The sequence below is a fragment of the Hemicordylus capensis genome, chromosome 2 (assembly GCF_027244095.1).
Source record: "Hemicordylus capensis ecotype Gifberg chromosome 2, rHemCap1.1.pri, whole genome shotgun sequence".
NCBI lineage: Eukaryota > Metazoa > Chordata > Lepidosauria > Squamata > Cordylidae > Hemicordylus > Hemicordylus capensis.
The window spans coordinates 412,687,538-412,700,336 of NC_069658.1; the positions used below are offsets into that span (position 1 = coordinate 412,687,538).

Genomic DNA, 12,799 nt, shown 5'->3' on the forward strand with positions numbered 1-12,799 from the left:
AGCATCAGAACAGGAAAGTACTCTAGGAGAATGGAAGAGGTTAATGACTTCTACATGCAGCTTTACTATGCCTAGTGACAGATTTAGGCAGACACAGCAGAAAACACCTGTCACTGGAGCACATGTGGTCAGACTTTTGTAACGTGATCTGCCTCAGTGTTTATTTCATTATAGACTTGGAAATTTTTTACTAAGTGGTAGTTGTTGAAAAGGTTAAATAAAAACCAAGGGGGAATTTATTGAATTATTTGGGCATACAACTACAATGCACAATTAGCTGAATGAAAAACCTAGTTAAGTGCTAGAAAGATGATACTAATGTAAAACTAAAATAGAAAGAAAAACAAGAAGTGAGAATCATGTCAAGAAATATAGAAACCTTAGACAAAGCTAGTGCCACCTTTTTTTTTGGAGACCAAAAATACTAGGCCACACTAAACACTACAGGAACAATTCCCCTGACTACAATGGGATTTATACCAGAAATTCACTGGGCTCAATGTTTTGAGAGAAAAATCCTCTCAAAATAAAGGACTGGAACATTCACTGCAAACTATTGGAATAAAATGATATTTGTAAACAATGGTAATAAAGGATGAATGTGCAAGAATTACTGACTGACATGAAGATTACGCACAGGGGCATAGCCACCATTGTTCGAACGGATTCAAAGAACCCGGGCCACCAATGGAAAAGGCCACCGAAGCCCCGTGGCTCGGGCTCCAGAGGAGCCCAGAGCGAACTCCCCACTCCCACACCCGGGCCGCCGAGAGCCTGGGCGAACTCTGCTGCCAGTTATTTCAGGCAGCGTGACTGCCCAATAGAACGTTTTTCCCTTCCTCTCCCTCTCTGGAGGGAGAGAAAGGGGAAAACGTCCTATCAGGCAGCTAACACTGCCTGAATTGACGAGCTGAGAGCTTGTCAATTTGGGGCTCTCGGCACCCCAGGACACGCCGCCTTAGCATGTGACACCTTGGAATGATAGGAGGAATGCAATAGGCGGCACTGTTCCCCCTCAACCCAATCCCAGTCCTCAAAAGATTGTAGAAGTTTGTAGAAGTAGCTGAGAAGAACCTGGTCTTACTGGTTGGAACAGCTTTCCTAAGTGCCCTAGAATTATGAACAGTGGGGCAATTTTCATGATGCCCCTATTAATTTTTGCAAAGGTTAACAAGAGTAAACATCTGTCCACACAAACAATGAAATACGATTAGATGTTTAAAATCCTGAAGCACACAGCATGGGATGAGTGGAATAAAGTGTATTACTTTAGGAAAAAGATCTTCTTGTGTTTGCATTTCATCATAATCCTCTCAAAGCACACTACTGTCACAAGATGTAGTCACTTTTATGTGGCTTACACCAGTGCCAAGTACTTCAGACTAGTGCCTTGATCCAGTAATGGTTTACAAGTACAAGAGCCCTAATGTGAATATGGAATTCCCTTCCTCATAAAACAAGCTCAGTTAATTTCAATGAATGGACCTGAACCATTCACAAAGAGGAATGCACAGATTGGATTTTTCAATAGGTAATAATGGGAAAGACCCATATAAGCAGGAGCTGTGATGCGGGATCCTTCCAGAGTTCAACCTTAGTAATGTGCCACTAAACATAAAAACATTTTCAGGACTTAAAACAGCAGCAGTTAATTCATTGTCTGGTATGTGAATGTCAACTTCCCCATGAATTTCCCTGGAAAAGCACGTGACTAGGAGACAGAAGACAATTAGTTGCCTTGTGAAGAGCAAGAGAAGTTGGCAAACTCCATACAACTGAAACAAGTAGAGAGAAATGGCTGAATTGAAAATGACTAATCACTGATCAAAGAGACAGAGGAATACTTAAAATAAAATAATGAAGAGTCACTAATAGCTACTGCTAGATCTACAAAAGGACAAGCTATACTGGAGTTATTAAGTCACAGCCATGAGGAAGATTCCAAGCTGCTAGTGCTCAGACATGTAGCTGAGAAGAATTTAAAGGAAACTAACAGGACTACCAGCTTCAAAAACCATTGCCTTCTGTTTGCAGAACACAGCTTTCCATTCACTACTATGAATGGAAGGTGGACTGGATGCATAACAGCCATTATTCTGATCAGTAAGGCCGCTCATTAATTTACCCATCAGTAAAGTGGAAAGTTGTGATAATATCAGTCCTATCACCACTTTCTATGGGAGCCATGTTAGGGTTAGGGCAACTTTGAATCCCCATTATTTCCTATGATGGAAATATACAAAATCAGTAAAAACTTTTTTTAAATCATTAAAAATCAACCAAGTGCCCCACTACTTTCAAATTTGGAAGACACATGGCACCCATGGGGACCTACCCACCACCCAAATTTGGTGCCCCCAAAGACCTTTAGAAGTGGGCCGAATCAATCAGAATCCAAAATGAATCAAATCTAACTCGAATCGAATCTCATTCAATTCAAGTTTGAAGAACTGGATTTGAATCAAATCTGGCTGATTGAATCCGACCTCAAATCGAATTGCAAAAAATCAATTTGTGCACATCCCTATCAATTATTCAATTATAACCTTTTTAAAAAATAAAATAATAAATACTTAAAAGATATAAATACTGCAGATGGCAAACTCCATCTAAGAAGAGGCATCGCCCCTTTACATAGGGAGGAATGCCTTTTCTAAGATGGTGAGAGTGAAAGAGGTGGCATACAATGTGTAAGATTCATTATAAAAAGCTTGAGGCTCTTCTCACAACCAGCCTAACCCCGCCTGGGCTGCCCCAAGCAGGGTTAGGCTGGTCATGAGAAGCGGCGGGATCCTCGCAGATCCCTCCCCTCCCCTCCTGCCTAATCTCCTTAATAAACCTGGCTTATAACTGAAGTTAAGGGTTCTCTTGCACCCTTAACCCAGCTACTGGGAATCGGAGGGGGGGGGAATTCCCCAGTGCAACGCATATGCTTCATGTTGCATTGAGGGATGCCTGGGGGCCGGAACAACAAGTTCCGGCCCCAGATCCCTCCGCCCTGCTCTGTGCTTCACAGAGCTGCACAGAGCAGGGCTGTCTGTGTGGATGCACGGAAGGTGAACCGAAGCTGACCTGCTTGGTCGCCGGCGGGGAGGTAAGTGAAAAGCAGCCTTCCCCCCACGCCCTCCCTGCCTGCCCAGGGTGATTGTGGGAATTGCCCCATTGTCTCTAGATGCTAAAACAAATTTCTTCTGATGTCACACACTCCCACAAAGAAGTATGAACCTTGCAAGACTGATGCCCAAGGCCAGTATCATTCTTGCTTGTGGAAAACTATGCCATCAGAAAAAAATTCTTTTTGCACCCTTGAAGAAGGCAATTTGTCAAAACACTGACATCTAGAGATACTGGCTAATTTCCAGAGACACAACAGGACTACGGGGGCACAACAGGAGCCTTCATGCAACTCCTCCTGACCCCTGCGTGCACACTGTTGCGTTGCAGCTCTCAGAGCTATCCATTCATTTCCAATCTTGCAGCACCCTTCTGGGGTGTGGAGAACACTCTGGACTCTAAGGGCTCTGGCACAACAGCATGGGTGCAGGGGGAAGGGAGAGCTGTAGGCCACCTCCAGCCTCAGGGGCGGGTGCCTCTGCCAAATTTAGGCAGATTTATTTTGATTTATTCACTAAGAGTCATTTGATTGGGTGGAATCCTAATTTACTAGCTGAACCAGGCTAAGACCATCTGCGCCTCTAGTCCCTCCCTCCGCTTTCTTCCCCCCCAGCCCACCCGCCAGTCGCCGCCACTTTCTCACGCACGCACGCCACTGCTTTCTTTCCCCTACCCCCCACTGGCCACCGCTTTCTCCTGCCCGCCCCAGCTAATTTCTCCTGTCCACCCACCCTCCGCCGCTTTTCTCTCCCCCTCCATCCACCCGCCGCTGCCGCAACTTTTCTCCCCCCATCCACCCGCCTCCGCCACTTTTCCCTCCCCTCATCCATCCATCCGCCCCCACTTTCTTCCCCCTCTTCTCCTCACTCAGCCGGCGTCTCACCAGAACTCTCGCAGCATGTTGCGAGAGTTCCGCCGCCAAATCCTGGGCACGCATGCCAGCTAAAAGAATTAAATATATAGATATGCACATTATTTGCAGTGGAAAGAATAGCTTGTTTTTTAAAACTGCCTCTCTAGTAGAGGATACAATTCGTTATTACTGACTGTTATAAGAGTAAATATCGAAAACCAATTTCCTAATCCTAAAACTCAGTGGATATGTTTGCTTTTTTATTTACAGCCATTACGCTTCCCATCCCTGCTTTCCACAGAAGAGCAAAGAAGCACTTCTAGCATTAAAGGCAAGTCCAAGCCATATGAAAAAAGGAATCCCATATAATATAAGCTTCCAGTTATCAATGTGTTTGCATTTTTGTACCTGTTGGGACTCCAAGGTATTGTAGGAGTCATGCTGACATCTGGAAAGAGAACACTGTTGTCCTTGATCCTGTCCAAGGCATAATGCATTTCACACAGGGGTAAGCGGTTTAACTGAAACTGAAGTTCAACCTACAATGTATACAATACAAAATTAGTGAATGAAAAGTGTGCCAGAAAATGGACAACTGAAAGGAGCAATAAGAAGCTTGGTTAAACAGAGCTGTTTCAATCACATATGCCAACACGTTGATACATTTTAGGAGAAAAAAAGCAGCAAATCTGATCAAAATCTTTGTTTAACTGGCTTCTGTCAACTTTGAACAATGGAAAGCCCAAAGGGAATATTTTTGTAACAGTAAGGTAATTAGTGTTTTTGACTACTATTGTATACAGTGTTGTACTACTGCATTTACAGCTCAGGAGCATGTATTGCTAAGAAAAAGAAAAAGCCAGCCTTCTCATAAAAATAATTAATTCAAAAACAAGTTTAATAGATCTGTAGAATCAAACATTGATTACTAACAAGGTCAAAACATCCATTAAAAAGCAGAATGTGGCACGGAATACATGGAGCCTCTTCTCATGAGCCATGAGAAAGGCACCAGAGCGGGCTGAGGGAAAGGTGGGTTAAACCTACTTTCCCCACAGATGATCAAGGCACCGTTGCTGGCTGCGCTCCCCGCACGCCCAGACAATTCCTCATGCACCGAGGTAGCAGGAAGGGTCAGGAGCCAGGATGTGTCATCCCAGCCCCCAGAAGTACTGTGATCCACCGCGCAAGTGTGCGGTGCATCATGGAGATCACCCCTCCCCTCCCCAGATTCCCCGCAGTCTGGCAGTCGTGGCTGCCAGACCATCAGAGAAACAAGGTTAAGGGAGAGCTCACTCCCTTAACCACATTTTGAAGGGTGGCCATTTAGGCTGGTTTGCCACCATGTTGCAACCGGGATCAGCCCAATCGCAGTGGTTCACATGTGTGTGCAAAACAGGGCTTGGATCCCTACGCACGTCTATCATTAGCAAAGTTCCAGTATAACCCTCTGTATTCCAAAATGATGCACTAAAATAGCTTAAAAAAAAAAAGACAATAATATGGGGGGGAAGAGGGCTATGGTAGGAATTTGGTTGGGGTGGGAATGGGATAGAGAAGACTAGGGAAGTGCATGAGCCAGTTCAGTTTGGGAAGTGCCAAACCAGCCTGGGCACCCACAGCCAAACTGGTTTGGTGGAGTGGGGAGCAGTTACCTTAGGGAACTGGTAAGCAACTCCTTACCTGCTCCGCTGTCACCCCACTGCTTTTTCCAGGCACAGTGCTTGCCAGCTTGCCCTAGTCCCCCAGCTACACGGGGCTGCGATGTTGTTCCCTGCAGCCTCCGCACATAGAGTTGGAACGCACATGGCATCTGTGCATGTGTGGGCGCCACATGTGTGGTCGGCAACACCATACTGACTACGCAAATGGCACCCACACATGCACGGATGCCATGTGTGTGCCAATGCCCCACACGCAGACTGCAGGGAACAGCACCACAGCCCTGCACAACCGTTGCTAGGGCAAGTGCCATGCCCAGAAAAGTGGTGGGGTGGCAGCAGAGCAGATAAGGACCTGCTTACCAGCCCCATAAGGGAACCACTCCCTGCCCCGCCAGCCCATGCACAAGTCATTCATACACATCCCTAGAGGAAAGATGAAATGACAACAGATTGATGCAATTTGCCTATATTTTATAAAGGTGGGGTTATATATAAAATGCCCCAAAAGTACATTTATAAAATGGATTTCTAATTGAATGTTAACAATAATGTCCCTCCTTCTCAATTATTGCTTAATGGTAACAAACAAAGAGGAATCCGAAAGAACCATTTATGCACTTCGAAAAATGTTACACATAGCATAAATATTCACATATTCAGCAGAATTCAAAATCTGAATATTATCACATTAGTTCAAACAAAAATATCACTAACAAAGCACATAAAGAAATACATTTTAAATTGAGTTGTTTTATCCTTTTTTCCAAATAGAACCAAATCATGAAGATCATTCACAAGACACACACACAGCTTTAATTTTATTTGTTTTTATATCCAAACAAAAATATTTCAAATTAAAGTCCTGAATGAAAGGTTCATGATTACACAGAAATCAATTTAAATTATGCAAAACCCAACAGCACAGTTTAAAAGGAATGTCTTCTATTAAGACATCAAATGCATTACACAAGAGGTTTCTACATACAAAAATCACACTTCAATTGTTATGACACTAAAGTAGAACTCAAAAAATTGTTTCGGAAAACATCCACAGGAGTTTATTAGCCTGTTTCAGGGGAAAAAGAAAACTGTTATAGACTAAAAGATTTATTGTGGCACAACTTTTAATCAGCTAAAGCACACTTCATCAGATTCATGAGGCGTGCTGCCCACAATTGGAGATAGATACAAACATTAATGGGCAGGTAAAAGATGAGACCAGATGGCCATGAGTGACCACAGAGTGACCATTCACAAAAGCAGTAATCATTAATAACACAACTTCCTAAGTTATTATGTTATCACGTTTGATGAATGTGGTGAATGTTTTTTGTGTTTATCGTGAACATTTCTGCTTTATATAAAATTATCACAAACGTTTTGAAATTCATGGCCATTTGATCCCAGAGTTTACAATTTTATTCTGTTCATGCATGTGTGTGTATCATACATACATACACACACACCCCAAATAGATACCACTTCCTACAACTGATGCAGTGTACTCTGTCCCATAAAAGCTTAAGCCACAATAAATCTATTGGTCTTAAAGATATTAGACAATAAGAGCAAATAAATATTCACAGAGGGACCAATTACAACAGATCGTACATTAAAAGTAAAAATGCTGATGACCCATTGATTCAACTCTGATTAGAATACAGTAGGTCAAAAATATTTAACTATTTATTAAACAGTAATTTGTCAGTCAGCGATCAAATCCAACTTGCTGATCCCACCCCATGACATAGAACAAGCCCTCTCTCTTTTGTTTCTTTTCATACTATCTCACCTCAGCATGGTAAAGGCATAGTTTTCCTTCACTGGTTCACCTTTTGGGAATCTCTGCTCAGAGTTATCATAAACCAAAAATGTCAACACATTATTTTATGTAGTCAAACATAGGTTTCCTGAGTCAAGTGAATGGTTATTTACAAGCCTGGATTACAATTACTACTAAGCAAAGACTTTTTTAACCATGAAGTAAAATCATAAACTGCAGTGAGAATTTAGCTGTATAGCCCAGAAAATCTTAATTTATGACACCCATGACTATCAGAGTGCCACTTATTAATCTGTTTTTGTAGCTGGCCCTGGAAGTTCAAGCCAAAAATTACAGGAACAAGCAATAGAAATATCTGTTTTATTAACTCATCAGAGAAGGAAGTTAAAGAAGTTGTCAACACCAAGGCAGATTCAAATACTGTATAATCAAACGATGCAGAAAACTATTTAATAATTGGATTCAGAAGAGAGCATTCGAACTAAAGTTACTCTTGGGAAATATTTTCCACTTGCACAGGTGGATGTAGAAAGCCGACAAGTGCCCACAGTGGCTACCAGAGTTTGGCACACGCAACAAAGCCTTCTTTCTTCCCACATAGCGATCCCCATGCAAGTGAAGGTTTCTCCCTCCACCATGTTATGTTTCTACTAGTTAAACATTTTATATTAGAAAAGTAATACATTTCAACTGCCTGAAATATGGAGGACTGTACCCTAAAGTAATTGAATAAATGAAACTTTTTCTGAGCTATCCAGCTAAATGCTCACTGCAGTTGAATGTATTAGTGCCCTGTAACAAAATGCAGGCCTGCTATAAATTAGTTGAACTACATGATAAATTGTGAAGGAAAATCAAGTTGCCACTACCAACAGCTCATCTCATTTTGCGTTCCAGTGGCTTTGCCTGACAGTTGATTAGTGGTCTTGATGATTGGTTTTAGAAAATATATACAACGCAAGTACCCAGCAGGGTAATCAGCGTGTAGGCTAATTATGCATGTTAAATGAAAACATTAGGACTCTTGCATAATTTTTCAACAGACTGATTGGAAAGTGACATTGCTTATTTCCTTCAATGAGAATGAATTTACTTCAGTTTGGCCTTCATTTGAAATTATTTCTGCTAGAGAGCCAGAGTCAACCACTTTATTTACAGGAGATGAATGACTGAAAGAGCATTTGCTTTAGTTGACTGTTGCTAATTCTTCCATGATGTATAGCAGGATGCATTAAAGGCATCTAATGGAACTATCTGTGTCCGGAAAACAGAAGATGACATTAAGCTAGAGCTTCTCCTTCTACCATTGTCAGACCTGTCAGTTTGTACAAAGCACTGAAAAGCTGGAGTTATGTTGCCACTACATACTTAATCAACTTACCACAAAGCGCACATTAGAAACCAGCCAGTAATTATTCAGATCAGGGGGATGTAGGGATAGTTGTATTTTTCCAATAAAGGTGTTAACAATTCTTCCCTTCAAGGGAGCAATAATACATACCATGGACCAAATCAGGTGGCACAGCCTAGATGGTTGCAACCAGCCAGGACAGGCAAGGGTTGAGTGTATGTCTGACATAGTTGCTTAGATGCTTCCAATAACTCTGTCTATATCAGAGCTCGGCAAACCTGGCCCTCCAGCTGCTGCTGAACTACAATGCCCACTGTGGCTGGGGAAGATGGGAGTTGTAGTTCAACAACAGCTGGAGGGCCACATTTGCTCCATCCTGATCTACATCCTCAGTGAAATCAAACAGAACACATCCAAGCAACTGCAACTGATGGAATCTGTAGACACCTACAGTTAGGCAAAAGTGCCCAACAAGAACATCACAGTTGGTCTCTATTTGTTCAATTTTATTATCCTTTTATTGGATAACTGGAATAGAGATTGGAATAGGCCATTAACCATGCAGAAAAGCTCCACTGGACAGCACTACATGAACCCAATGGTAATAGTGAAGTAAGATGTTTAAGCTGCCATCACTATCGCAGAGTAAGCTTCTAAGTGCTCAGTCAGATTTGTCCTGAGTTTTCCAGCACAGTTGCTCAAAGATGTCATCCCTGCTGCTTTGTCCCCTTTCCAGAATACGAGGGGAATCTAACATGGGCTGTAGCATGCAGGAGAAAGTGTCTCAGAGCTATTGGGAAAACTACCCAAGTCAGTTCCATTTCAGCCATCAACAAGGACTTCAGCGGAATAACCAGCTTTTCTCTTTGTCACGTAAACCCATCATCAGATACTGCTTTGCATGTCAGTGCTAATTCTATTCACAATATGAAGACTGAGATGTGTCTACATTCACCCCAAATCTTTGCTAAGAAAGATTTCAAAAGCACAGATTCAGCTTTCATCGTGCTAGTGAAACACTACTGCTCTTCAGACCTTCTTTATTGCATAAAATTAAGATATAAGAAAACTACAACAGAGAACAAACATTTTGACTGCTGTAGTTTTACTAGTTTTTTTAATTTTATGCAATAAGGTCTGGAGAGGAATAGGAATATTGTTGCAGATCCATTATGTGTATTGTGTCGCCTTTATATCAGCTAATAGTGAAACACTTGCAAGCTGAGAGATGTCAATGGGCGGTGCATCGATGTCCCGATACTAGCTTGCAAACTGGGGACAGCAGGGCGTAGCAAGGCTAGGAAAGTGAGGCGATACCCATGAGCAGTGGAGGGAGGGCATCTGCTGCCCAAGGACATCTTTAGCAAAGTGTCACCTGAGGTCTTTGCCTCATCTTGCCTCATTTAACAAGCTGCCCCTGATGAGAAGTATTATGAATAAAGAATTAAAAGTCTTTGGCAAGTTCTGATGCTGAAGCCTTGAAGAAGAAGAAACAGCTCAGACCTACACATTGATCTGCATCAGCAATATTAAGCCAGCTTTAATCCAAATTAAAATGCACTATTTAGATTGTGCCAACCAGCTTAGAATACCAACACAATTTTTGTATGCAATTCTGTTCAGGTTTAAAAATCCAACGTGATGTAATGGTTAGAGTGCTGGACTAGGACCGGGGAGACCCGAGTTCAAATCCCCATTCAGCCATGATACTAGCTGGGTGACTCTGGGCCAGTCACTTCTCTCTCAGCCTAACCTAGTTCACAGGGTTGTTGTGAGGAGAAACTCAAGTATGTAGTACACCCCTCTGGGCTCCTTGGAGGAAGAGCGGGATATATATATATATATATCCCAGTGCAATGGGAGAATTTAAAAAGTATTCATGTATTTCTGGCAGCCCAATCCCACAGAGCTGGGGAAGACCAAGCAGTGCTAGAACTAGCCTGCGCTACTATAGCTCTTCTCCTTTTTGAGCAGATCAGAGTCATCCAGCAGTGTCCACTTCCAGGCAGCTTCACCTAAAGCTGGAATACAGTGGTGTCAGCCTCCACAGACACAAAGTTGGCAGCTTTTATCGTGTCCTCTATCCCTGCAGCAGTGCATGATAGGGCTTCCACAGATGCCCTTATTGCTTCCACTGTACTGGGCCAATCACAATCAATTCTGGTATTCTGTAATGTTTTATTTTAACACAGAACCACCTTATTGTCTGATCCTAAAAACTGCTTCCCCCAAAACACAGAATCATCCCACTAGCCCTACGGTATGAAGCCACTGTGAAGACAGAAATATCATTACCTTTTTTTGCCACAACTTCCTTGAACAACATTAGACAAGGCACTTATTTGCTATTCAGCCCTTCTCTTTAAAAATTATTACAGAGGTCAGTGAGATTCCTCTAGCAATGAGAGCTAAGAAGCAACTGAAAAGGGTTCATAAGAAGAAAGAAACTGAAAACATACCTGCATTTCACAGTCTGCTCGAAGACAAAGTTCTTCACAGCATTCCCTGGATATTCTCAAAAATATATACTCCTTTGTTTTTTCCTCAATAGCTGCTTCATACACCTTCTCTTTGGTTCCCTGGGTCAGTACCGACTTCTCTTTAGTGACTGGCAATAAATAAACAGCATTGACTTTGGTCATCACTAGTCTTCCTGCCAAAGTATCTTCAGAAAGTGTTTCAGTGAGCTTAAAACGTCCAAAGAGTTGTCCGTTTTGGGCATACTTTGCACCTCCAGAAACACCGGTGAGCATGAAGCTTGCTACAATCTGCAATTGCACTTTTATGTTGAACCTTAAACCAGAAAGCATAGAGTTAGTTCTCCAAAAAGTATGCATGTTTATTACCAGAAAAAAACAGTACAGCAAAAACAAAAAATCAAAGACAAAATGCTCCCCATTTCAGAAGCACAGACATAACAACTATATTGCTAATCCTATCCATTTCTGATAACTAATAGCTTCACTGCTTACAAAAGAACGTTGCACTGAAATGACCATTACATATAATGTGCTGAGCCTACTTTTCTATCTTATTAATTTTGAATTAAGTAGTAAGTCTCATCTGGCTTAGAAGGCTCTTGCCTATGAAAGCTCATGTCACAATAAACTAGTTTTAAAGTGACACATAATTCTGTTTTCATACAACTAGCAAGATTTTTATTCCACTACATTTGATAGGTAAGTTCATGGGTAGGAAATTCCTCTGTAAACCATATCTGACAATGATGATATAGGGAATTCTAAATATTAAGCCTTAGGCTAAGCAGAATATTCTTTCAGCAAATAACTCTGATCTTCACTCGTCTTGGAAAGTCTGGACCCATCATTTAGTAGAGTGCATATTTCTTTTTTGTTATCACCACACAAAAAAGTAGCCAACCCTTTTTGGACAAGGAACTACTTTCATTTGTTCATACCTGTAGCTTGTCTTTCATTTCTGTACAAGTAAATGTTCTATACAAGTGTGTACACACACAGAGAAAGCATTATATTCCCCTATTAGATATACTAACTCCAGTTTGTTTTCAGTTTTTTAAAATATATATTTTGACATATTTTAGACCCAGTTCATACAAACTGCAATTCACATGAGTGGGTGTCTCTCCAACAGAGCAAGTGCTGAACCACCTGATAATGAGGAGTACCATCCCATGTACCAAGGAAATTTTTGTCATAAGAAAATAAGAAATTTTTGTCATAAGGCCTACCAGGTACACAGAAATTAAGTTCAGAACAATGAAATCCTAAAGAAGAAGAAACAGGCACAGCAGCAGGAGGGGGTGGGGTGGGACAAAAAGGAGATGATGATTATTTGCTCTCCCTCCACCACTACCATGTTTCCTAATGAGCTCCAGGGACTGCCACCACATCATCTGCCCCTCCACTGGCGCCAGGAAGTATCCAACTTGAGTAAAGTGACTCTGGTGGGTCTCTTTGGACTCTGCTCTATAGAGCCAGTTCCAGGAACAGACACTACAATCCCCTCTTTATCTAAGCTGTGAAACATCTCACTTACAGAGAGGGGCTGCAGAG

The 12,799-nt window shown here is 41.9% G+C and overlaps 1 protein-coding gene across 5 annotated transcripts in view; it reads right to left on the bottom strand.

The window, feature by feature from the left end:
• Positions 1-12,799, bottom strand: part of HELZ (helicase with zinc finger) — a 236,890-nt gene that overhangs the window by 121,595 nt on the left and 102,496 nt on the right. For all 5 annotated transcript variants that reach the window (XM_053295358.1, XM_053295360.1, XM_053295359.1 and 2 more), the window contains exons 12-13: positions 11,225-11,558; positions 4,376-4,506 (exon numbers count right to left, since the gene is read on the bottom strand). In XM_053295358.1, the coding sequence (XP_053151333.1) occupies positions 4,376-4,506; positions 11,225-11,558 (465 nt within the window). The remainder of the gene's footprint in view (positions 1-4,375; positions 4,507-11,224; positions 11,559-12,799) is intronic.